General features: G+C 49.9%; 1 protein-coding gene across 3 annotated transcripts in view; it reads left to right on the plus strand.

Moving 5' to 3' along the window:
• The window catches only part of MICALL2 (MICAL-like 2), a 29016-nt gene that overhangs the window by 2054 nt on the left and 1763 nt on the right, over positions 1–25199 (plus strand). Inside the window, exons 3-16 of one of the 3 annotated variants that reach the window (XM_014946271.1) lie at positions 4847–4895; positions 8491–8632; positions 11090–11250; positions 11495–11616; positions 12642–13313; positions 13520–13695; positions 14522–14597; positions 14907–15022; positions 15600–15749; positions 21736–21791; positions 22097–22220; positions 23158–23248; positions 23820–23893; positions 24222–24336. In XM_014946271.1, the coding sequence (XP_014801757.1) occupies positions 4847–4895; positions 8491–8632; positions 11090–11250; positions 11495–11616; positions 12642–13313; positions 13520–13695; positions 14522–14597; positions 14907–15022; positions 15600–15749; positions 21736–21791; positions 22097–22220; positions 23158–23248; positions 23820–23893; positions 24222–24336 (2124 nt within the window). Of the gene's footprint in view, positions 1–4846; positions 4896–8490; positions 8633–11089; positions 11251–11494; positions 11617–12641; positions 13314–13519; positions 13696–14521; positions 14598–14906; positions 15023–15599; positions 15750–18580; positions 18637–18941; positions 19066–21735; positions 21792–22096; positions 22221–23157; positions 23249–23819; positions 23894–24221; positions 24337–25199 lie in introns of all 3 variants that reach the window. The other 2 variants (XM_014946270.1, XM_014946272.1) reach the window with 2 other exon arrangements.

Here is a 25199-nt window from a genome sequence, read left to right on the forward strand (position 1 = left end):
CCATGTCCACGTGGCTCCAGATATTTCCTTTCCTTCCTATGATTCACAGTCCCAAAGATGCTAAATTCCGGGGCAGAAAGGTTGACGTTACCAGGAGGTGCCCGCAGAGGGACAGTGACTGCTTCCTGGCCGACTCTGCTCCGGATGGGCCAGCTGCATGGCTGTAAACAGGGGCTCAGTGACGTGAGAGCTGGAATTATCCCATTGACTAGTTGAGTGGGTTGTTAATAATCCTTGAACTGTGCATGGAGGGTTGTGGATAGACATGCCTTAAATAAACACTCTGTAGCGAAGAGGGAATATGTTCCTTGTGGCATCTCTCTCTTCCCATTCATTTTCTTTTACGATGGAGATTCTGCCTGACTTTATTCAGGACCTTACAGAAGCTCTTTCTGACTTTGACCCGCTCAGCAAAGACTTCCTGAAGGTTAGAGAAGCTTTTATTGGTGACCTCCCTCCTCGGAGTCAGTGGTGTAATGCAGGAAAGCACCAGGTGTATCCTTGGCTGGGCAAAGTCCTGCTGGAAGGAAATTAAGCTTTCAAGTGGCTGGTGGCCAGGGCTGCCGGGTGTCCTGTGTCAGATCCTGGGGCTGAATACTCTTGCAAATTCTCTGTGAATTGGTAAAATCTTGTCTGAGCATTGGCAAGGCAGGAGCCACTGGCAGAGAAGTGTGTCTGGGCGCACGTGTGGCTGTGACTCCTGTTTCCTGGGGGTTTGACGTGGTTTATCCTGAGCTCCTCCCCTTGCTTCCAGCAAAGATCCTAGTTGAAGATTAAAATCATCATACTGAAAAAAAATGCTAGAAAAGGATAATTGGCGTTTGGAGTTCTCTGTGTGTTTGCAGCAGCTCTGCTGTATAAATCACTTGCAGAAGATGATTCGGTCACGGCACCAGGGTTTTGCAATAGTGTGTTTTCCGGCTTGGTTTACACAAATGACATTCTTAGGCTGAGGAGTGCAGGGGATTTCTCCTTGCTGGAGCTTGAGAAATTCCCAGGAAAACTTCAAGCAATTGCAAAACATGGTCATAATCACGGGCTTCTCTTGTGGGGTCCGTGGGCTGGAGGACAGGCTGGTGTGGGTCTGTCCTGCCTTCCTGTTTTCTTGCTGGAAAACATATGGAAAATATGATAACTTCTCTGAAACTTGGCTGCTGTCGGTGTGTATGTTATCGGTGAACTGTGTAAAATTAGAAATGCATTTCCCACTCACTTCCCACTCGCCCAAGGATGCTCTGGGGGAGTGGAGACTCGTGCTGAATTACCATGGAAATCCATTTCTCTTTTGTCCCAGCTGCAGAGAGCTTCATAGCCAGCCCAGGCCAGGCAAGGATGTGGTGTCAAGCAGTTTCTGGGGTGATTGTGAAGCCCTGGGGTCACTCTCATGGGAGGGATGTGGTAGGAGGCTGAGGTCTGTGGCTGCTGCATGTGATGGTGATGGCCGTGCAAGCTCCGACCACGTTTTCAGTGGCCTTGGCTTGATACGTGAGTTAAAGAAGCAGGGGAGCGCGCCACGCTCGCTCAGCTATTAATGCCAGATGTCAAGGAAAGGTTTTGATTAAGCTCCTTCTCTCTGTCCGGGATCTTGCTCTTTCCCAGACTGTGAACTGGTGTTTTAGCTCCACGTTCCGGGAATTGGCGGGTTGTGAAATCCCTTTGGAAGCCGAGCAGCAGTCGGCACCCGTTCCTCCAGCAGCGTTTCAGCTGTCGGCTCCGTGGGGCAGGATGAGGCCGACAGTCACCCATAGGGACAGAGAGGGCCCTGGCTGTGCTGAGAGGAGGATGGACACATGGGATGCATCTTCCACCTGGGATTCCCAGCCCTGTCCCCTCTCCCCGGGTTGTTTGCACCTCCAGAAGGAGCAGGGCTGCAGGGTCCTGTTCCCAGCAGATCATGCTGGGTTTGAACCCTCTGTTCAAGGACTGAGCAGGCAAAGGGTGTTTCACTGTTTTTCAGTGATTCTTTTGACTGTGTATATTTTATTGTCTCTAGAGATAACAGAACTGAGAGGCAAAAGCTTTTGGGGGACTATCGTGGCTCTGGGATTTATATTTTTTCTCAGTCTACCGCAAGGTAAAGTTTCCAACTGAGTCAGTGCTTGCAGCAGCAGCAGAGATTCCTCCCAGGGAAGCCCCTGTGCTTGTGAAGGATGTGATTTGCAAGAGCTGGGTCTGTGCAGCTGGAGCCGTGGGTGGTCATGGAGATTTGTGGGCATGAGAAATGCTCAGCCACTTTTTACTAAGAGGAGGATTTTTTTGAGGGGGGAGCTAAAAACTTCGCTTCTGTTCCTCCACTCTGATTTGTTGCCAACTCTCTTGGGTCAGATTTATATGTCTCACCTCTCCCAATTAATTCAGTTGCCTGCGCTTCCTCTGTGGAGAACTCCTACTTCTCCGTTTGTATTAGCTTTGCTTTCTAAGAATTACATTGGCCCAGAGAGCTTTGATATTCCACGATAGGAGATGCACCAGCAAGATCAATTTGCAAAAGACATATTATACGTAAGTAGTTCTCCTGAGTAGCCAGGGAAGGAGTGATGCTGAGAGGGCAGGAAGGTCTTGAAATGACCAAGTAACATGGTTGTTTGCGTTCTCCTTCAGGAAACAGGAGGGGATTCCAGTCATTCACCATCAGAAACTGGGATTTTTCGGTCTCTCTTACATTCCATGCAGTGTGAAGCTGCACACACGTGCTCCCATAGCAAACAGCATTCAGCGTGGGAGAGAAAGGCTCTGACCAACAGTAAATAGGTAACTCCAGTATGTTATGTCTTTAGTGGCAGCACAACCCAAGGAGCTGGAGCTCCTCTCTGCTCTTGCAGGTGTTTTCCTGTGTTCAGGATCTCCCCGCTACAGAGGCTTTATTTGGGAGCGGAACAGGGAGTGAGGCAGAGAGCTGCAGTTACCTCCTTCAGCTGGCTCTTAAAAAAAGCTGATTTTTTTTTTTTTTTTTTTGCCTAACACAAAACAGGATGATTGTAGCTATTGTTTCACTGACAATTTTTTTTGGCTTGTGATTATTTTTGTTGCTCTTTTTTAATCCATTGTCTCAGGGAAGGGAAATCTCTGGGCTTGAAGAAAAAAACCTCTGCAAGTCCCTTTGATTTTGCACAGGAAGGAGTGTATGAGGTGGGATGTGCCTCCTATTTATGTGTTTCTTGGGGGAGTTTGACCTTTTGGGTTTTATCTGTCGTTGGTTCTCTCCTTATCCCACGTAGCAACGCCAGATGCGGGGAGGAGGCACAGACCGTGGCACGATGGAGAAACCAGTTTGAAGGCACCTCTTATTTCTAACGTAACGTTCCACTTTCTGTGCTGAGCCGGATAAAAGGAGCTGCCTTGTGCCTTGCTGTTACCAGGCATGGAAAAAGTTCCCCTGCTGCGCTGCAGATCATGTGATTGTCTCATGAATAGGTCACACCGTTACCCTGGCTCCTCTCGGAGGTGAGGGACTGGCTATCGAGGGTAGGTCCACGTCGGTTACGAAGGTGCTACCTACAAAATTGCCAAGTTGTTGTTGTAGCCCTTTATCAGCCAGAGTTTCCTCTCTGATACCAGCCTTCTCGCTCAGCCCTGTGCCAGCAGGTACAAGGATTGGAAAGAATTGGGTTATGAGAAGGGAAGTGACCCTGCCCGCTGGCCTGGGCAGGAGGAGGTGGCACTGAGAGCAGGGCTGCCAGCCCACAGGCAGGTTTGTGTCCCCAGTTCAGTGACAGCCAGTTTAAAACAAAGCTGACGGTGGCTGTTTCCTAAGCGAGGGACACGCTCTGCTGTGGGGGACAAAGCACGCTGTGATGTGGCTGCTTCCAAAAATTCACTTTTCCCCGTGATTTCTTACCTGTCCTGCCACGTCCCAGTTTCCCAGTTCTCAGCACAGTGCAGAGAGAGGTGGCATCTGGGCTGGACTGGGCAAATCTGGGGAGAGGGGAAAAGGGAGGTGATGTGCAGGGACAGCAGAAGGGAAGGAGGGTTGTTGACTTTGGCTTGTGACTGTGAACAGTAATTGTCTCTTCCTTTTCAGTTATTGGTTATGATTACAGATCAAAGGTGACAGCCCTAGGGAAAGGAGAATAAGATTTATTTTGGTGTTATCAGCCACAGTATTGTGTTGTGAGCAGAGGTATTTCCCAGGCAGATTCCTGGTGCTGGTTTTGTGGAGCTCTGCCAGGGGAGAAGAGAGGATTTGAAACCAGAACTTGTGTGCTGGTGGAACCAGCAGCTTCTGGGATATGTCCAAGTTGGAGAAGCGTGCGGTACATGCAGCATCTGAGGGATCCACACCTCCTTGGAGCTGAGGTCTCTCTGCGTGGAGACAACTTGCAAGACAGGAGAAGAGCATGGATGTGACTGTTTGGAAAGGAATTCCAGGGAGGAGAGTGGTGCAAATCTGGCTGGCAGACATCGGTGTGTCTTTTTGAGGTGGGAGAGGAGCAAGGCTTTTTTGGGGGCAAAAGACCCCTACCCCGTGAGTTAGAGGTTGCTCCTGGCTCTCTCAGCAAACCCCCTGAAACCGCATGGGATGTTTTGGCACCAGCACATCCTGTCCATGGGAGGCTGTGAGAGTCAGCCCTGCAAGAGGAGATGTGCCAAAAATGTGTTGTGCTGCCCACGGGCAGATGGCTGTGCCCGCTGGGTCTCCTGCACGTCTCCATCCAGGGAGGTACAGCAGGTCTGTGGCTGTCTCCAACGGGATCTGCCACCCTGCTCCCTCCGGAGTGCCTCTGAGGAGGCAGGAGGTGCTCTGTCCCCCAAAGCAGTGAGGCTCAGAGACCTTCAAGAAGCTGGAAGTGAAGCAGCTTGCTCTGCATCACCAACCTGAGATTTTTCTCTTCTTTCTGTATTTCAGAAACTTCGACTCCCTCAGTAAAGAAAATGTGTACGAGAACAACAAGTTGGTAAGTGACTTCTAATGTTTTATTTTTGGTCTAGTCTACGACATGGCACCTTGCTTATGGGGTTTAGCCACAGAACCCCTGCAGATGTAGGGTGCTGAGGGTGCCGTATCCAAATCCTTTGCTTTATTCTGCATGTGTCCAGCCCTCTGATTTGAATGGCAATGTCCAGGCTCACTGGCTGCTTCAAAGTCCCCTCAGACTGCTCACACTTCTTCACTGGCTGCACAGCAATGCCTGTGTCCAGTGTGTCCCGTGGCAGCAGGAACTTGGACAGAGATGCTGGAGGCCAAGGCATGGACATGTTGAGTACATGATGGTCCTGAAGGTTGGAGCAGGAGTTGGGAGGCAGCTGATGTGAGAGGGGAAGCACAGGGAGTCTCTCCCCATTTCTGCTTATTCCCAGTGCAGGGAATGAAGGCTACTGGAAGGTAGAGACATCCTAAATCCTACCTGGATGCTTCACTCCAGGGTGGGATTTGAATTTCTCTTGTTCTCTCTATGAAAAAAGTTGAAACTGGGCAGGCCAACCCCCTTCTGCAGTGGATTCAAGCACGAGCTTAGTGCTCCAAGGAAGGATTTTTTTTTTTTTCTCCCTCTTTCCCTTGCAAAGAGGGAGGCAGCAGATTTAAAGTGCTTCTTTTTCCCTTGGCATTGCTCCACACAGCTTCGTGGCTGCTTGGCAGGAGCTGGGGATGTGGACAAACCACGGCAGCTTACTCTTGTCTGGAGGAATGACATCCTCTGACACAGTGAGCTCTCTGAGGTGGTCCTTGTCCCCGGGAGAGCTAAACTTAGCCCCCCTGCTTCTTAGCTTCTGCTCCCCTTCATCCCTGGCCATGTTCATGGCGTCTGTGATGGACTCCCATCTCCCCAAGCTGGGGCTGCAGTATGTGAGCAGTTATTCACACTTTTTGGGGTTCAGCCCTGCATGTTCCTCTTCTCTAGGTCAGATTCAGACGTTTTTTGCGCTTCAGGGTTGGTGTTTGGCAGACTTTAGGGCCTCTTCTCTGTGGATGGTCATCCCAGCCAGAGTGCTCTGATGGTGTCTGCTCTGCTGGCTGCTCTTGTCCCTGGGAAATGAGCTGTACGAGCCGCCTCCACTGCTTTTATTAATGAAAAGCTTCTTTGTGCCTCTCATAAAAAGGGCTGCTCCCTTCCTTTGTCGCAGCCTGTGTTTTTCCCCCCTCCTCCCTCCATTTCTTAGCTTCTTTTATGTCCTCTATTTTGCTCTGCTTTCCTTATTCCACCTGCTGTAGGGTGACTTGTCTGTGTAGCCCTTTCACTCCTGGTGTCCTGCTGCCTTGGCTCTGCTGTGAGTGGGGTTGACCCCTTCCTCTCCCTGGGGGCTCCTGGGCTGGGCTCCCCCCTCAGACTGCTCTCCATCCCATCTCCTACGCATTCTGGCTTGGGATACAATCAGGTCTGATTTCTCCCAGCACTGTTCCTCAGCTGTTGTTCAGACCCTCCTTGATTGCCTGTTCAATAGCTTCTTTTCAGGAGCTGTATTATTCAATTAAAAAAATCGTGTCCGGGCTGCAATTTGCTGTATAAGGTCTTCTGTTGAGGAAGAATGTGCCACTTCTCAAGTGCCAAAAAACCCTGAACCCTAGGAAAATTTCAGTTGGTGGCATTCTTTTGCTAAAGACTTCAAAAATTTATAAAGAGGATAAAGGTTTTTCTCGAACTCTGGGAAAATTTCAGTTGGTGGCATTCTTTTGTTAAAGACTTCAAAAAATTTATAAAGAGGATAAAGGTTTTTCTAGAAGCCTTGGATCCAGTTCTTTCCATGCTAATGGGTGGTGGTGTGGTGTGGCAGAGACAGCAGTGGCCTGGGTCAGAGGGAAGCTGTTCCTGGCCAGCTCAGGTGGCCTCGAGCATATCACTTTGCCTCCTCTATGCAGAACAGGAGCAGTGACACTGACCCTCCTTCATTGAGCACTTGGAGATACACTGATGAAAAACATTATGCAGAAATAACACGTTGCTGCTTAAGTGCCAGCCTGGGCAGGCCTTTAAGGAGGAGAAGGGCAACTGGGCCATGTCAGGTGCTGATCTCATTGGACCTCCAGGCAAGAGCAGTTCCCAGGAACAGGAGGATGCTGTAGGCACAGGGGACACTACATTCTAGTGCTGCTCATGGCATTGCTCACCCAGTTCTGGCCAAACCAGTTGCAGATGCACAGAGCATCCTTCTCTTCGTGGTCCAGGCAGCCCCTTGCTCTTGTTCGGTGCCTGTTGTGCTGGTCTCAGCCGTGGCACCGTCTGGCAGGAGGTGACGTGGCCTGTGTTCCCACTAGGCTGCACACCAGGAATGTCCAGCAAGAAAACTCCACTGGTCAGACCAGTTGTGCAGCCAGTGGAATGGGGAAAGCTCCAAAGAATATATAAAGTACCAGGTTACAAGACTGGCGAGTGCCAGGCTGGGCTGGCAGCCGGGATGACGCAGCCGGAGGTAACTGGCTGAAGGCGTGCTTCATGTCAGCTCAGTTACATTTTTACTGGGATACCAAATGGAAAAAAATGGTAATTATCTTGCTTAAAAAATAATGGCTGTTTGTTTCTTCTAAGCAGGGATAGTTGGCTTGTACACCAACGCTGCTGTGTGTCCCTGCCAGAGGTCGGGTGCGGAGGGTTTTAACACGTTCAAGTCTTTCTTTAACCCTTTCACTCTGGGGTTCAGCAGGAGCCTTCCTTGTGCCTCCGTCCCTGCAAGTGCTGTTTTCCTTTGCTGTGTTGGCATTTCAAAGAGGGAGGGAAAGGATTTTTTTTCCTGTAAGCCAGGAAGGAGGAAAGCTGGAGCCAGTCCCTACTAAAAGCCCTACACTGAGTTGAGCAAGGGCAAAGTTGCTTTAGGGGTATTGCATCTTTTTTTGTCCTCTGGTAAAGGCTCTTGTTCAGAGGCAAAAGGAAACAGCTTTTCCATCCTTTAATTGACTTTAATCCTGCAGTTTCAAAGCAGGCAGCATGAAAATGGTTAAGTTGGAAGGCAGGTAGGTATCAGGAATTCTTCTCTTTTATTCCGCTCTAGTCTGGGAGAGAGAGCTCCTTCCCACAGCCTGAGATTTCCCCTTTTTCAGCTGGGGAAGAGCAGGCAGTAGGGCAGGAAGAGCTAACATTTGCCCAGCACTCGGAGCTAGAAAGCTGCCTGCAAACACCTACCGGCCCACCGTTAACTGGGGAGAGCTCCAGGTTGGGCTGGAAGCCTGGAAGCGAGTTTGCCAGCCCGGATTGACACATCCCCTTCTGCCAGGCCTCGCTCTCCACAGCTGTGCCTATCCAGATAAAGGCAGGCTGGAGGAAGAGGAGGGGAAGCCCAGGTGAGTTCCTGTGCAGTGAGCTACGGCCAGCTTGCCAGGCCAGATTTCTGGCTCCCTGCCTGAATTTCTCAAGGCGGTGGCTGGAAGCCATGACTCCGTTGGTTCTTGTAACGGCCGTACGATGTAGGAGTTAAACTGGTGCAGCTGTTCCCCAGTAGAGTTATTATTCAAGTAGGGCTGTGGAGTTTCTTCCTTCTGATGAGAAGCAGCTCTTCTGCCTGGGCTGGAGAAGAGACCCCATTTGTGTTTTTGTTTTTTTTTTTTCCTTCCTTCTCTAGGCATTTCGAGTGGCGGAGGAGGAGCTGGGCATCCCAGCCTTGCTGGATGCGGAGGATATGGTTGCTCTGAGGGTACCAGACAGGCTGAGCATCCTCACCTATGTTTCCCAGTATTATAACTACTTCCATGGACGGTCTCCTAGTAAGTACCATATTCCCTGAAGGGGTGGGAAGGATTGGGGCTCAATTTTGTGCTTTCCCTTGCCTTCTAACAAGCTTGGAAAAGCAAAACAGACAGCACAGTGGCCTTTTGGTACTAAAACTATTTCAATGGAGGATCTAAACTCTTTATACACTGGCCTACAGTATCACCAGTGCTTTTGGAAGGGCACAGGGCCATGCTTTGTCTTAAACCAGTTCCATAAAATTTAATATACAATCTAAGATTTCTTAGAGTTCAGCCAGATAAAACCAGTGGTGTAAAATTTAATACACAATCTAAGATTTCTTAGAGTTCAGCCAGACGGGAGCAGCGAAGGTTGCTCTGTGTGGTCCCCACCACAGCTTTCCTTTCTCAAGCACGTCCATCCTTGCTCCAGTCCTTGCCACACCAGAGGATGGGTGGGAACAGGGAGTTTAACAAGGCTGAGCTTGTGTGTGGGGCTGTGCCAGTGTCACAGCATCCGTGGCAGGGCTCGTACAGCACAGCGGTACTGATAGAAGGAAGTACAAGAAAATGACCCCCTTAACTGACATAATCGTGATAGCAATTCTTTCAAACATAAAACAGGCCACAGAGCTGCCAAAGCATTATATTCACGTACCAGAGAGTCTATCTGGGCTCACAGGAGCATTATTGTAGACTTGGTTTATATTTGGCTTTAAGCTCATACAAAATGAAATAATACGATAAACCAATTTCACAGGTTCCTCCAGAGGAAACTTTAGAAAGTGGGACATGAATGACTTAACTAGTTAAGGTGAATCTAGATGGAGAAGACAGATCTGAAATGAAAATGTCCTACATCCTGGAAAAAAAGCACAATTCACTCTGAGAGCTGCCTTTAATGTCTAAACTCTTCCCCCTTCTCCACCTCATTACACATTTAAACATGCTTTTCCTCTCCTTCCACATCCTCTTCCCTCCCCTCCTCTTCATTTTTTATTTCTTTTTTTAAACCCGTGCTGATTGAAATCAAACAAATCCCATCGTGTTTGTGCCAAGTGGTGGGAATCTGGGTCAGTTTGGGGTCTTTACCCTCCTCCCCCTCAGCGTCCTGCCTACCACATCATCCAGCACAGCGCATATTTATACTCTCTGGTGTCCCACAAAATGCTCTGGTCGCATTCCTGTTGCTGGGGTGAAATGTGTGTGTCTGAAAATGAGCCTGGCCAGGAATGTGCCCTCTGACACCGAGCAGACTCCTGATACCACGGTCGTGCCCTTCCAACGGGCTCCAGCAGGACCAGGAAATAAGCAGAAGAGGGCGAGTGGCCAATATTTTATTGAGGTCAGGCGTTTATGAAGAACGAAGCTGAAGCCACCCATCTTTGTGCTGGGCTTTGGGAACTCAATAAATGGTCCGAGTGGGAAGCGAGGGGGCAGCCCCAGTCTAAACCCTTTCCTGGGTCAGCTGTCACCAGTCACTGTGGTAAAAGAGCCCTGGGTGTTTATTTGGATTTATTGAGAGAAAACTGCTGGGAACTGAGCTTCCTCTCTGCTCCCTACACCCTGCTCAGACGCCCTCTGTATTTGCTGAGAAGGGTGTAATCCTTTTTCAGACGGGTGGTCATATAATTGGTTGCTCTTAAAGTGAAGATGTGGCTCGAATAGCCCACAAGGAACACAGAGACATCTCATTGAGAGTAGGAAACTGTGCAAAAATAACATCCCTGTGAGACAGATGAAGGGTCTCGTCTGTAAAAACTGTGCATGAAGCCTTATTTCCCAGGGAAGGCTCGTTCCTTGCTTGATTGAAGTGTGTTTGGGATTCTCTTTTCTCCGCTTGTTATGAATTTAGAGGGTTTCTCTTTCATCTGGAAAGAGGAGGACTGGGCGTTCTCAGGTTTCTTGAGGCTGTTGGTTTCTGCATCAGCACCACCATGGCACCTCCAGGTCCCTACATTAGAATTATCCATTTTTAATGGTCATTTCTGCATCCCACAAGTCTGTTTGTTCTGTGAGAGTCCCAGTTGGGATGTGGGCTGGACGCCCACAGCAGTGAAGGTCCAGGGAGTGTAGGAAGCCTGGAGCAGAGAAACTTGGATGAAACAAACCCTCCATGTTTAATTCCTGAGCTGTAATACCTGCTGGTGGTGCCTGTTTTAGTGGTGATCAGTTCCAACAAAACTGTGGGCCAGGTACGAACCCCAGGTCTTGTTCACACCATTGACCGATGGTGTTTCTTTATTCCCCTCCATGGAATTCCCTGAGAAGGAAAAAAAATCAGCAGTTTCAGGTACCAGGTGATTCCAGTGTATGTTGGTAAAATTAATTTGTCACCTCTTGCCCCTCATGTCACTATGGAACAGCTTGTGAAGGAAGCTGTCCCCCCTTGTGTGCTTTGCCCACAGGTACTTCTGTATCTTCTTATATTGTAAATGATGACCAAACTCATGGGTTTGCCTTATGTGACTTTAAAATCTTCCTTCCTTCCAGTTGGAGGCATGGCTGGAATCAAGCGTCCTTCCTCTGAGCCTCAGGAGCAGCCTCTTGGGAAGAAGGCTGTTGCAGAGCCTCCCAAACCAGTGCCACCAAAACTGCCTCCTGCCCACCCACCAGCCAGAGCTAAGCCAAAAGAAACCTCCCCGGTCACCACGGTAAGAAATGTGTTTTGGGGTGTTCTTTCAACTTCAAATCTGTTTGGGGAGCTAGAGATGAAGGCTTTTAGTGGTAAGGTGGTCCTCTGGATCAAGTCCTCTGGCTTTGTGGAAACAAGTTCCCTTAACTCTATCCTCTTCAGGGCTGGAGCAGGGATTTCCTAGCCAAATGGCTACCTGGGAGATGGGTAGGTGTACAGGGGGCCACGGTGCTGCCTGCTCACCCGCTGTGTTTTCCCCACAGAAGGGGGTCCTGGCAGAGAGCGGGAACATCCCGAGCAGCAGCTGTGGGGTCTGCGGAAAGCATGTCCACCTGGTGCAGCGCTACTTGGTGGATGGGAAGCTCTACCACAGGAACTGCTTCAGGTACAGCTTGTCACAGTGGGACACAGGTCTGTGGGTCACAGAGGGGCAGCCTGGCTCCCTTGGGACTGGAGGTAGAACGGTGTGAAGCACTCGAGGTGGTGGAGGACATCTTGGAGGCAGCCTGGGCCTGAACTTGACCCGTGTGTAGGGGAAACTTGGCACAGGTCTGTTTTCATCCACACCTTTCCTGCTTCAGGCCATGTTATAGTATCACAGAATGGCTTGTGTTGGAAGGGACCTTAAAGACCATCTCGTTCTTCTCTGAAGCTGTGGATGTCCCATCCCTGGAGGGACTCAAGGCCCAGGTTGGATGGGACTTTGAGCAACCTGGTCTGGTGGGAGGTGTCCCTGCCCAGGGCAGGGGGGTTGGAACTTAATGATCTTTAAGGTCCCTTCCAACCTGAACCATTCTGTGATTCCCTGGGCAACCTGGGCCAGCATCTCACAGCAAAGAATTTCTTCCTAATATCTCATCTAAATCTCCTCTCTTCTGGCTTAGAACCATTTCCTCTCATCCTTTGGCTCCCCTCCCTGATCGAGAATTCCTCCCCAGTTCTCCTGGAGCCCCTTTAGGGACTGGAAGGTTGGCTCCCCTCCCTGATTGAGAATTCCTTCCCAGCTTTCCTGGAGCCCCTTTAGGGACTGGAAGGGGCTCTAAGGTCACCCTGTAGCCTTCTCTTCTCCAGGCTGAACACCCCCAACCTCTATTCTGTCTTATCAGCAACTCCTGTTTTGGTGCCTGAGGGATGTGTAGACATACTGCTCACCACCAGTGAGGTACCTTCACCTTCACTGTGCTGGCGGTGGAATCATGCCTGCACTCTCAGCTGTGTGTCAGTGGCCTTCTGCCTTATCAGCAGCTCCTGTTTTGGTGCCTGAGGGATGTGCAGACACACTGCTCACTGCCAGTGAGGTACCTTCACCCTCGCTCTGCTGGCGGTGGAATTGTGCCTGCACTCTCAGCTGTGTGTCAGTGGCCTCCCAGTGCTCTGGAGAAGGTCTTCTGAGACTTTTCTTATCCACAGGTGCAGGCAGTGTTGGATTGTGCTTCTTCCTGGAAACTACAAAGCTGGGCCTGAGCCCGGTACCTTCATCTGTACAAGCCACCAGCAGCCAGACAATGTCCAGATCTCTGGTCTTCGCAGCACGGGGAACAAACCTGAGAGTACCCCAGCCCCTGCCACTGCCAGGGCGTTCCAGAAAACAGCAGAACCCAAGAAACCAGAGCAGATGTTGAAGAAATCCGGCCAAGAAGGCCTTGCTAATTCAACCAAGCCATCTGTTTCATCTTCTGGAAGCTCTGGCTTCAAAAGCGTAAATACTCCTTGGTCCTCTTCACCTGTAAATAAACCAAATGACTGCAGAGGTACCCCGTTGGGAAATAAAACAGATCACCCTGAAGGTACCTCCTCAGGGCCTCTTTGGACAACCTCCACATCAAAAACACAGCAAGCCCGAGACAATTTTTTTCGGTCATCGGAGTCCTCCAGCAATAAAACCTCTGACACTAAAAAACAAGTCCCTTCTTCTCATGACCCTGGTAAAACCACCTCTGCCAGAAGCACTGCTGAGGTCAGGCCAGTGAATGCTGGGAAGGATCAGGCACGTAACCACATTATACAGGCTCTGGCTGGATCTAACGCCTCCCCAAACAAGCCAGGAGGACCCAGTTCCACTGGCTCCTCAGCATCCAGCAGGTAACTGCTATTTCTCTGTCCCTCTTTACTCCCAAGATAATCCTTGGGATAACTTGGAGATCTCCCTGTGTCTTTCCTCCCTTTTCCCTGACTGCTTTAGTAGCTAAAATTTAAAAACCTGTAGAGGAGCTCATCCTCTTTGGAACAGAGGCCAGTAAAAGGGTTTGTCCTTTCAAAAAGACTCATTAGATTGTTCTTTTTTGCAGTGGCAAGTTTTCTCCCAGCAGTTCTCAGGGGCAGAGTCCAGCTTCGACAGCCCAGTCCAGCAAAACAGGGTACACAGCACCAAAACAGGAAAAGATCCCAGACCCTCTGCCCAAGAGCCAGGCTGGCAGCAAACCTGTCAGCTCTGGGCACAAACAGGAGGCAAAAGGCATCAAAGGTGAGTTTGACAGATTCACGTGGAGCTCTGCTGGACACAACATACCAATGTATGGTTTGCTCTTGGACCAGTGTGTCACTCTTGTACTTTCTGTCTGTACCACCACATAAGGGTTTTCTGCAGTTCTGGGGCTCAACACACCTCCATTTGTCCCTTTTTAATTGCTCCCTATAGCATGGCAAGTTTTTCTTCTCTGAGGATCTCCAGGTATTTGAAGTTGTACTAGCTGTCATTAAACATTGGGATCGTGGTGGATTTCAGAGGCTTAGGTAGACTTTCCCAAACCTTGTCTGAACTTCAGGGTGATTTTGTGACTGCAGCTGGGGCTCACCCACTTCCTTGTCATGATCTTCCACCATGATGACTGACCAGTGGGCTGAGGGATTGTGTTCTGGGGGTAACCAGTGTCTCAACCACTTCCTGTCATTTTTGGGGCTAGAAGCAGTATCTGTCTGCAGTTTGTTGTGAACATGTGGATTTTTTTTCTCTCCCCCTCTTCCTGCCCCATCCTTTGGTCTCGGAGCTCTGGGCTGGTTGTGTTACATTGCTGTTGAACGTGGCTGTTTGCTTACACCGTGGCTGTGTTTCTGTAGCTGCGTAGGGGTTAGAGCATTTGAAAGGGGTAATATACCACCAACGTTGTTTACTACCTATGGTATGTGAATTCATCTCTGTTAAACTTGTTGAACTGGTGATGCTTTGCTGCAATAACATCACAGTATCTACCCCAGTGCATGGCTTGTCTCCTAAGATCCTCCTGAGACACAAATCTGCCTTGTTTCTTTTTATTGGATCTGATATTATCTTGCTGTGTCCCTTCCTTTAGGAAGCACGAACACTGGCGAGGACAAGTCTGAGAGCCCAGCAGACTGGAGATCCCTGTTGAAGCCTGTGGCCAACAAGTGAGTGTCTTGGAGATGGTGTGTCTCTGTGGCAAGTGTATGGGGATGTCCATCTCGGCAGCTGTGTTTGTTGCTGCAGGTCTGTGTGGACATAGAAGGAAAGAGTTCCTGTGTTTTAATGCTTCTGTTTTCAACAATTTGATGGAAAAGGCAAAGGATTTAATTTTTGGGGAGGGAAAAACATATTTTGAGTTGCTGGACTCTGATTAGCTGGATCTGATGGAGATCCAGCTCAGGATGTCCAGAACTCTTCCTGTGGACCGTTCTGGAAGAGGGATGGTTTCCTACCTTTGTCTTTCTTCTTTGCAGAGACCAAGGTGGCTCTAAGAAACCTACTGATACCTCCCAGGTGGGAACAGGGAGCCCAGCACACAAGGAGACAAAGCCAAGTCCATTAGTTGTCCCACCAGCAAAGCAGGACTCCGGTATGAAGGATATAAGCTTTGCCTTCATTTTGCTAGTCAGGCAGGGGACAGGCATTAGTGCTGCAGGGAACACGTGAGGAGAAGTTGGTGGAGATTGTGCCTTGCTTTCAAGGATTCTTGCTCTCTGCACCTGCTTTGGCTCTGTGGTGCCTTTATTTGGAGAGCCAGCCTTCCCTGAGGAGGGGGACTCGGTCTTCTCAGGGTGCCCTTCTTCTGAAAGACAGCTAGTAAGGTTTTGCTTGCTCTCTCCTGCATAAATGTGTAACGGTGAGGAATCTTGGTGATGGTTCCCAACTGTTTATTCTTCTCCTCTGGCCTTGTAATTGGTGGTTTCTCCCTTTTTCCTTTGGGCTTGTGCCCCTTGCTATCATCAAGAGAGGAGAACTAGGACTAGAAATGAAGGAGGCTAGGAGTTTCTCCCTTCTTCCTTTCGGCTTGTGCCCCTTGCTATCCTAGAACTAGGACTAGAAATGAAGGAGGCTAGGGGTGAGTGCCAGAGACACTGGGCAATAAAGGGATTTTTAAGAGACAAAGGTTGAAATTTCTTACCCAAAACCTGTCTGTCTTCTTAATCCAGCTTCATCTGGTGGATGCATGAAGAAGAAGTTGATCCCCAGCTCAGATCTTATCAGGAGCTGTCAGAATTCAAAGCAAGGCTGGGAAGACCCTGTGAGCTCTGCCAAGGAGGAGAAAGAGGGCAACCAGTTGAAGAAAAGCACTACCACATGTAAGGTTTCTGCCTGCTTAAAGGCACTCTCTCCTCTGCGCTGTCAAGGGACAGACTGAGTGGTCAATGTGGGACATGTGTCCCTGAGATTGCTGTGTCTGAGCCTGTAGCTGTTGTCATTGGGGAAAAATCTGTGTCATTAATTTTTATTAGCCAGCTTGGCCTAAGCAGGAACCAGCCAGGACAGAGAATTCAGTGGGAAAGGAGTAAATTAAAATAGGGATTTTTCAGGGTCACTGCCCTGTCATTCTTTAGACTTAGAGCTATGAAGAGGACCATCTCCTAATTCCTGGAATTGGGATCTAGTTGATGTCTCTGTTCCTCTCCAGTTGAGTGGCTTTGGGAAATGAAAGGAATGCAGAGAACTGTCAGCCAGAGACTCCAGCTGGCGGGACACATGATAGCAGTAGCCAAGGCTGCTGCTTCTTGTACTTTCAAAGATGCTCTGACCAGTTTGTCCCTACCCTTAATCCAGCTTTGTTCCTGTATGTCCCTATCGTCCAGCTTAGGAGGCTGCATATCTGGAAAACAACTGGTCTTACTGTTAAAAACTGAGGCAAAGAATGCAATAAATACCTCAAACTTTTCTTCATCCTTTGTCATTATGTTTCCCCTCGCCTCTGATAAAGGATGGAGATTCTCCTTAGTCCTCCTTTTGGTGCTAATGTATTTATAGAAATTTTTTTTGTTGTTTTTTATTAAGTTCTAGATGGGCTAGAAGTTTCCTTTAACGAGCCTGATGTTTGCTGCTATCCTGCTTTTTTATTAAGTTCTAGATAGGCTAGAAATTTCCTGTAACGAGCCTGATGTTTGCTGCTATCCTGCTTGCTCAGCTTGTTTATTCTCTCCTTGCCTTACCCCATCTGGCTCTGCCTTATCTGTTTAGACTAGAAGGTCCTCGAGGCAGGGCTGAGCCTGGACTTCGATGTTTGTCTCGGAGCAAGCAGGATGGGTCCTGATGGCCTGGTGGCCTCATGCTTTAGTATTTGTTGGCTGATTCCAGCATTGTCCTTAGCCTGCACCTCTGACAGCTACGAAGCATTCAAGCCCAAATGTGTTGTCTGTTTTAAAAACTTAGCATCATTTTTCAAAAAATTTCCATCTCTTTTTTTCCTCAGACTCAGCCGTGAGGTTCAGGATTGCATCTCTCCCAGGAAGCACCCTGTTAAGATAAGGGAGCCTGGGTTTATATCTATCTTTCTAAAGTTTAATGATTGCTGTTGGGGAGTGCCTGCTCTGGGAAACTTTCCCAGCAGTCTCCCCCTGTTTTTCACATCCATGTGAGTCTGTCAACTGAAAGGCTCTTCTCCTGCTGCTGTCACTTGCCAGCCTGTGGGTTAAGGATAGACTTTTTGCTCCTCTGTGTAGGTCTTTACCCCAGCACTTAGAAAGCTGCTGTGAAGAGTCAGCTACTATTTTCCTGCCCTTAATCCTGCCTGTGTGGTGTGGGGCTGTGGATGGTGAGCATTTCTGTAGACCATTAGGTTTTCTTTGGTGTAAGTAGTGTCTTCTCTTGAGAAAGGAGGCTCCAACTGTCCTGTTTCCAGTTTGCAGGCAAGCAGCCAACCCATCTTGTGTCTCAAGACAGAACTTGAGGATATGGGGGGATATCAGACCCTGAGCTGGTCAGGACAACATCGTTTTTCCCCTCTAATGACCTTGGTTCCCCTTTCTGCCTTGGTTGGAGAAGCTGCAGAGATCAGCCAGGAGTGTGGAGATGCAGAGCTGAGCTGGAAGAGGGAGGTGTTGCTCAGGTGGCAGCATGAAGGCCAGGTCCTTCTAGGAGGAATCTTTAAGAAAGGTGTGAGTCACAGGTAGCGTAGAGGGCAACAAACCAGCAGCATCCAGAAGGAACAGTGACCTGATGGAGGCCAGCAGCGCAGAGACAACACAGCTGATGGCCACATCCAGCATCTTATCCTTTTGCACGCTTAGAAAAGGCAGCGGAGCAAGGACTGGGCAAGTGGAGAGATGTCCTTGAGCTCTTCCTCGAGTCACCACCAATTTCCAGGGACTCTCAGGGGACTCCCCTTGTCTGTCTGTCCTGTCTTTCTCCTTGTGCATGCCGAGCCTGTGCTGCTGCTGCCTTTCTTACAGCCCTGCTCTTTTCATACTAGGGTTTTCCCTCCTATCACATCATCCACGTACGCCGCTGTTCTCTCTCTGCGGTAATTATCCAGCCCGGCCCCTGGGGTACCCGAATACCTCACACTCTCCTGTAGTTATCCTTGCAGCACAGTTGGGCAGAGGAAGCTGAGGCACAGTGGAACAAACACACGTTGCTTAAGGATTGATTTTAATAGGTGTCCAGGGCCTAAATAATGCTGTGTAGTGGGGCTTAAGGGACTTCTCACCTAAGGAAGTGTTTTGTGGAAGGAATTGAACCTTAGTTTCCCGAGGCTTTTGCTAAGGTCCCCTAGACCATCTTTTTTTCATCAGTATTTACTGATACTTCTTTGTACAAGAGCACTTAGAGGGGCATTTTGAAGTATACCTTGGTGTTTCCTGTGACAGTAACCCAGTATTTCTGTTCTATCCTTTGAAAGCTTAATAAGGGGTGGCTTTTACCCCGCAGTAAGTATCTTTGAGTTTTAAGAAGACAATGAATGAACACAGAAGTCAATATTCTTGGTGTAAGCTCCCAGGTCACACCTGAGTTAGGTGACTGCCTCTGCCCTGCAGACACATCTCTCCTCTGAGTCAGGCATGTCCCTGTCCGTGCCCTCTGTTGTGCTTTCTGGTGATGTAGGCACTGTCCCATGCCCCCAAAATATTTAAAGTTTGTTGTGACAGTTTTTTGCTTTTTTTTTTTTTTTTCCTCTTGCTTCTAGTTAAACCTTCTGTTCCGGAAACCATCCGGAGCCCTGAAGCAATGTCCCCAACCAAGGTATGGCTGGAAACCCGGTGTAAGGGGAACAGGCTGGGGTTGCTGGGTATCCTGCTGGTGTGCTTGCTCAGAAACATATCTGGGTTTGTCTTATTGGGAGGGTTAATTTGAATTCCTATGGAAAGAATTCTCTGTGGGGCAAAGAGAAGATGGAGAGACTGATAGTTGTCTCCCATCCAGGGGGACAATAAAGGCTGGAATGAGGCAATGCCGAACAAAATTGTGGTAGAGTCTGTTAGGGCTGTGAGCTCAGCAGGCAGCCTGAGGGCACTAAGCTGTATTTGTTCCTCGTTTTGGTTTCCTAGCTGCACCCAGACTACCTCCCTGAGGAGGAAATCCAGGAGAAGGTCCGTGACATAGAGAAGCAGCTGGATGAGCTGGAATTGAAAGGAGTGGAGCTGGAGAAGCAGCTGCGTGGTTGCGAAGGAGGTAAAGATGACCAGGGCCCAGCTCTGTTTTGGTGGGAAGGTGTCAGGCTCAGGTCCTACCCCTTGGTAGGAGCATTATTGGCTCCATTTCTAGGAGCTCATGCTACATGTGAGACACCAGGTTACCAAAGGTACCTGGTACAGCAAGATAAAACCCTGGGAACTTCAAACCCTCTGGCTTTTTCCTAACATATTGGTTGAGCAAGGTCTGGTGTTTATTTGGCTGAAGATGAGGGAGTCTGGGAAGTGGAAGGCTGGGCTTTGGATCCAAAGCCAGGCTGGCCATCGTGGCTAGCTCCAATTTGACAGGGCTCAGTGAGTTCATTCACAGCACCAGAGCTGGGCCAGCCACATGGAAGATGAGTTGGGTGCCCTGTGGCAAATTGGGGGGGTTCAGCTTGGAGAAGTTCCTCAAGGGGCTCCAGGAAAGCTGGGGAGGGGCTCTTGATCAGGGAGGGGAGCCCTAGGACAAGGGGGAAGGGGTTGACACTGAAAGAGGGGAGATTGAGATGAGATCTGGGGGAGAAAATCTTTGGTGGGAGGATGATGAGAGCCTGGCCCAAGTTGCCCAGAGAAGCTGTGGCTGCCCCATCCCTGGAGGGGTTCAAGGGCAGGTTGGAGGGGGCTTGGAGCAACCTGGTCTGGTGGGAGGTGTCCCTGCTGCTATCCTGCTTGCTCAGCTTGTTTATTCTCTCCTTGCCTTACCCCATCTGGCTCTGTCTTATCTGTTTAGACTAGAAGGTCCTCGAGGCAGGGCTGAGCCTGGACTTCGATGTTTGTCTCGGAGCAAGCAGGATGGGTCCTGATGGCCTGGTGGCCTCATGCTTTAGTATTTGTTGGCTGATTCCAGCATTGTCCTTAGCCTGCACCTCTGACAGCTATGAAGTATTCAAACCCAAATGTGTTGTCTATTTTAAAAACTTAGCATCATTTTTCAAAAAATTTCCATCTCTTTTTTCCTCAGACTCAGCCGTGAGGTTCAGCATTGCATCTCTCCCAGGAAGCACCCTGTTAAGATAAGGGAGCCTGGGTTTATATCCGTCTTTCTAAAGTTTAATGATTGCTGTTGGGGAGTGCCTGCTCTGGGAAACTTTCCCAGCAGTCTCCCCCTGTTTTTCACATCCATGTGAGTCTGTCAACTGAAAGGCTCTTCTCCTGCTGCTGTCACTTGCCAGCCTGTGGGTTAAGGATAGACTTTTTGCTCCTCTGTGTAGGTCTTTACCCCAGCACTTAGAAAGCTGCTGTGAAGAGTCAGCTACTATTTTCCTGCCCTTAATCCTGCCTGTGTGGTGTGGGGCTGTGGATGGTGAGCATTTCTGTAGACCATTAGGTTTTCTTTGGTGTAAGTAGTGTCTTCTCTTGAGAAAGGAGGCTCCAACTGTCCTGTTTCCAGTTTGCAGGCAAGCAGCCAACCCATCTTGTGTCTCAAGACAGAACTTGAGGATATGGGGGGATATCAGACCCTGAGCTGGTCAGGACAACATCGTTTTTCCCCTCTAATGACCTTGGTTCCCCTTTCTGCCTTGGTTGGAGAAGCTGCAGAGATCAGCCAGGAGTGTGGAGATGCAGAGCTGAGCTGGAAGAGGGAGGTGTTGCTCAGGTGGCAGCATGAAGGCCAGGTCCTTCTAGGAGGAATCTTTAAGAAAGGTGTGAGTCACAGGTAGCGTAGAGGGCAACAAACCAGCAGCATCCAGAAGGAACAGTGACCTGATGGAGGCCAGCAGCGCAGAGACAACACAGCTGATGGCCACATCCAGCATCTTATCCTTTTGCACGCTTAGAAAAGGCAGCGGAGCAAGGACTGGGCAAGTGGAGAGATGTCCTTGAGCTCTTCCTCGAGTCACCACCAATTTCCAGGGACTCTCAGGGGACTCCCCTTGTCTGTCTGTCCTGTCTTTCTCCTTGTGCATGCCGAGCCTGTGCTGCTGCTGCCTTTCTTACAGCCCTGCTCTTTTCATACTAGGGTTTTCCCTCCTATCACATCATCCACGTACGCCGCTGTTCTCTCTCTGCGGTAATTATCCAGCCCGGCCCCTGGGGTACCCGAATACCTCACACTCTCCTGTAGTTATCCTTGCAGCACAGTTGGGCAGAGGAAGCTGAGGCACAGTGGAACAAACACTCGTTGCTTAAGGATTGATTTTAATAGGTGTCCAGGGCCTAAATAATGCTGTGTAGTGGGGCTTAAGGGACTTCTCACCTAAGGAAGTGTTTTGTGGAAGGAATTGAACCTTAGTTTCCCGAGGCTTTTGCTAAGGTCCCCTAGACCATCTTTTTTTCATCAGTATTTACTGATACTTCTTCGTACAAGAGCACTTAGAGGGGCATTTTGAAGTATGCCTTGGTGTTTCCTGTGACAGTAACCCAATATTTCTGTTTTATCCTTTGAAAGCTTAATAAGGGGTGGCTTTTACCCCGCAGCAATTATCTTTGAGTTTTAAGAAGACAATGAATGAACACAGAAGTCAATATTCTTGGTGTAAGCTCCCAGGTCACACCTGAGTTAGGTGACTGCCTCTGCCCTGCAGACACATCTCTCCTCTGAGTCAGGCATGTCCCTGTCAGTGCCCTCTCTTGTGCTTTCTGGTGATGTAGGCACTGTCCCATGCCCCCAAAATATTTAAAGTTTGTTGTGACAGTTTTTTGCTTTTTTTTTTCCTCTCCCTTCTAGTTAAACCTTCTGTTCCGGAAACCATCCGGAGCCCTGAAGTGGTGTCTCCAACCAAGGTATGGCTGGAAACCCGGTGTAAGGGGAACAGGCTGGGGTTGCTGGGTATCCTGCTGGTGTGCTTGCTCAGAAACATATCTGGGTTTGTCTTATTGGGAGGGTTAATTTGAATTCCTATGGAAAGAATTCTCTGTGGGGCAAAGAGAAGATGGAGAGACTGATAGTTGTCTCCCATCCAGGGGGACAATAAAGGCTGGAATGAGGCAATGCCGAACAAAATTGTGGTAGAGTCTGTTAGGGCTGTGAGCTCAGCAGGCAGCCTGAGGGCACTAAGCTGTATTTGTTCCTCGTTTTGGTTTCCTAGCTGCACCCAGACTACCTCCCTGAGGAGGAAATCCAGGAGAAGGTCCGTGACATAGAGAAGCAGCTGGATGAGCTGGAATTGAAAGGAGTGGAGCTGGAGAAGCAGCTGCGTGGTTGCGAAGGAGGTAAAGATGACCAGGGCCCAGCTCTGTTTTGGTGGGAAGGTGTCAGGCTCAGGTCCTACCCCTTGGTAGGAGCATTATTGGCTCCATTTCTAGGAGCTCATGCTACATGTGAGACACCAGGTTACCAAAGGTACCTGGTACAGCAAGATAAAACCCTGGGAACTTCAAACCCTCTGGCTTTTTCCTAACATATTGGTTGAGCAAGGTCTGGTGTTTATTTGGCTGAAGATGAGGGAGTCTGGGAAGTGGAAGGCTGGGCTTTGGATCCAAAGCCAGGCTGGCCATCGTGGCTAGCTCCAATTTGGCAGGGCTCAGTGAGTTCATTCACAGCACCAGAGCTGGGCCAGCCACATGGAAGATGAGTTGGGTGCCCTGTGGCAAGTTGGGGGGGTTCAGCTTGGAGAAGTTCCTCAAGAGGCTCCAGGAAAGCTGGGGAGGGGCTCTTGATCAGGGAGGGGAGCCCTAGGACAAGGGGGAAGGGGTTGACACTGAAAGAGGGGAGATTGAGATGAGATCTGGGGGAGAAAATCTTTGGTGGGAGGATGATGAGAGCCTGGCCCAAGTTGCCCAGAGAAGCTGTGGCTGCCCCATCCCTGGAGGGGTTCAAGGGCAGGTTGGAGGGGGCTTGGAGCAACCTGGTCTGGTGGGAGGTGTCCCTGCCCAGGGCAGGGGGTTGGAACTGGATGATCTTTAAGGTCCCTTCCAACCTGAACCACTCTGTGATTCTGTGATTCTATTTGTGAGCATCTTCCTTGAACCTGCAGGGAGTGATCTGCATCCTTCCCCTTGTACCCAGGGGTACCAAAGAGGAGCTGTTTTCACTTCAGGTTGCCTGTGTCTCATATAAAGGCTCTGCCTCAAGTGGTTGTGTGTTTAAGCCAGGGAGACCAAACTGATGCAGCTTCTGAAGGAGTCTTGCCCTTTGTCTCCTTTGCAGACGAGTCTGAGGATGCCCTCATGGTGGATTGGTTCAAACTGATCCATGAGAAGCAGCTGCTGCTCAGACAGGAGTCAGAGCTGATGTACAAGTAAGTACAACCAGAAATTCACCCGTCTGCTCATGCACGTCACCCGTGAGCAGTAAGTGGGGAAGGACAAGGAACGTGACAACCCAAAAAATAGTGTGCCAATTAGTAGGGTGAGGGAGGGCTTGAGGACATCTCTGGGAGAACTGGTAGCATCCTGAGCTGTTAGCTGATGGGTTAAAGCACTGCTGAGCAGCCAGGGTCTGTGATGAGTTTGTGGGGAAGGAAACCTTACAAATAGGCGTCACCCGTGAGCAGTAAGTGGGGAAGGACAAGGAACGTGACAACCCAAAAAATAGTGTGCCAATTAGTAGGGTGAGGGAGGGCTTGAGGACATCTCTGGGAGAACTGGTAGCATCCTGAGCTGTTAGCTGATGGGTTAAAGCACTGCTGAGCAGCCAGGGTCTGTGATGAGTTTGTGGGGAAGGAAACCTTACAAATATGATGAAGATTTCTCTTGCCCCATCCATACCCAGGTAGTCAGGGAGGCAGCGGTGAGGCTTCACAGTATGAGAAGGGTCCAGCCCTGGGGCACAGTGGGGCAGTAACTTGTTACTTCTGTCCTTCCTTCCAGGATGAAGCAGCAGGAGCTGGAGGAGCAGCAGTGGAACATCGAGACGGAGCTGCGGCATCTCATGAGCAAGCCAGGTAAGGACCAGCTGCTCTGAGTGTCCTGCTGGCCCCTGGAGCCCACCGCTCTGCATGCCAGCCCCAGGATGTCCTTCAGAGCTGCATGACACTGCCAGGGATTGCAGTTTCACTGCAGGGTGTCTCCTGACTGTGCTGTCAGGCTTGCAGGTGCAGATTCCCTGTAGCATCCAACCCACCTGCACTTCCTGAGGGGGTGTGAGATGTGCCCCTGAACGTGAGGATGATAAAATTTGGGCCTGTGAGAGGGACTTGCTGGAGCAGGGTGGAAGCAGGGGAGGTGGAACTCGCCTACAGCTGTGAGATGGGCTTCCCTTGTCTTGTGCAGAGGAACTGAAGACACCCAGGGAGAAGGAGCGAGAGAAGGAGCTGCTGGAGTCGTACCTGAACACGGTCAACGATCGGAATAATATCGTGGAGTGCCTGGATGAGGACAGACTCAGGTGAGGGCTCTCAGATGGTGGGAGATGAACCAACAGCAGGGATGATTTTCTCTACTGCCCAGGCTGTAGGGGTGGGTGAATGGCTGTAATCCAGACTTCTGCTCCATGAGAGGTGGGTGGTGACCTGTCACCAACCATCTTGTCCTAAATGCTGCTGCTGCTGCTGCCATTGCTTCTTTGGCAGCTGTTAGAAACTGAGATGAGGACCACAGCCATGTTCAGTGTGCTCTCTCCAGCTAATGCTGCTCTGAGGACAAGGGCTGTGAAAATGCAGGTGAGGGAAAGGCTGGAGCTGGGGAGGATGGAGGCAGCACTGGAGCTGCAGGAGGACTCTGGGAACATGAAGCCAGGAATGTGTTTGTCACTGCAGCAACTGAAAGAACAGCTGTAGCCAAGAGTTGGATCCTGCCCCGAGTTCAAAGGAAAACTGCTGTGTTAAGTAGCTGGATTTGTGCCTCCAGCTGCTGAGAGCAGCCTCTGTTTCTTGACCTCTGGGCAGTGACTCCAGCTTGGGGGTTCCAGTAATGCCCAGGTTTTTGGCTCTGGCCTTGCCCAGGCCCAAGGAGACAGCAGTGTGTTTGTCCCTGACTGCACTGAGCACCTCTGTGGCACCCCAGGCTGCTGGTGTCTCAACCTTTGTTCATCTCCTGGGGTGTGGTGGTGTCTCACAACTCAGTGAGCTGGGATGATTCATAGGCCCTGCTGGGGCAAGGGCCTCCCTGCTGCAGTGCTGGGCTGCACGGGCTGGAAATCCCCACACAGGGCCTTGATTTCAAAGGAACCAGATGCAGTTTGCTGATATTTAGGACTCCTCAGACCGGTTGGGTTTTTTCCTGCACCCTTCTCAGGGCGTGCTATGGAGG

Source organism: Calidris pugnax, unplaced genomic scaffold (assembly GCF_001431845.1).
Source record: "Calidris pugnax isolate Ruff unplaced genomic scaffold, ASM143184v1 scaffold123, whole genome shotgun sequence".
In the NCBI taxonomy this organism is placed as follows: Eukaryota; Metazoa; Chordata; class Aves; order Charadriiformes; family Scolopacidae; genus Calidris; species Calidris pugnax.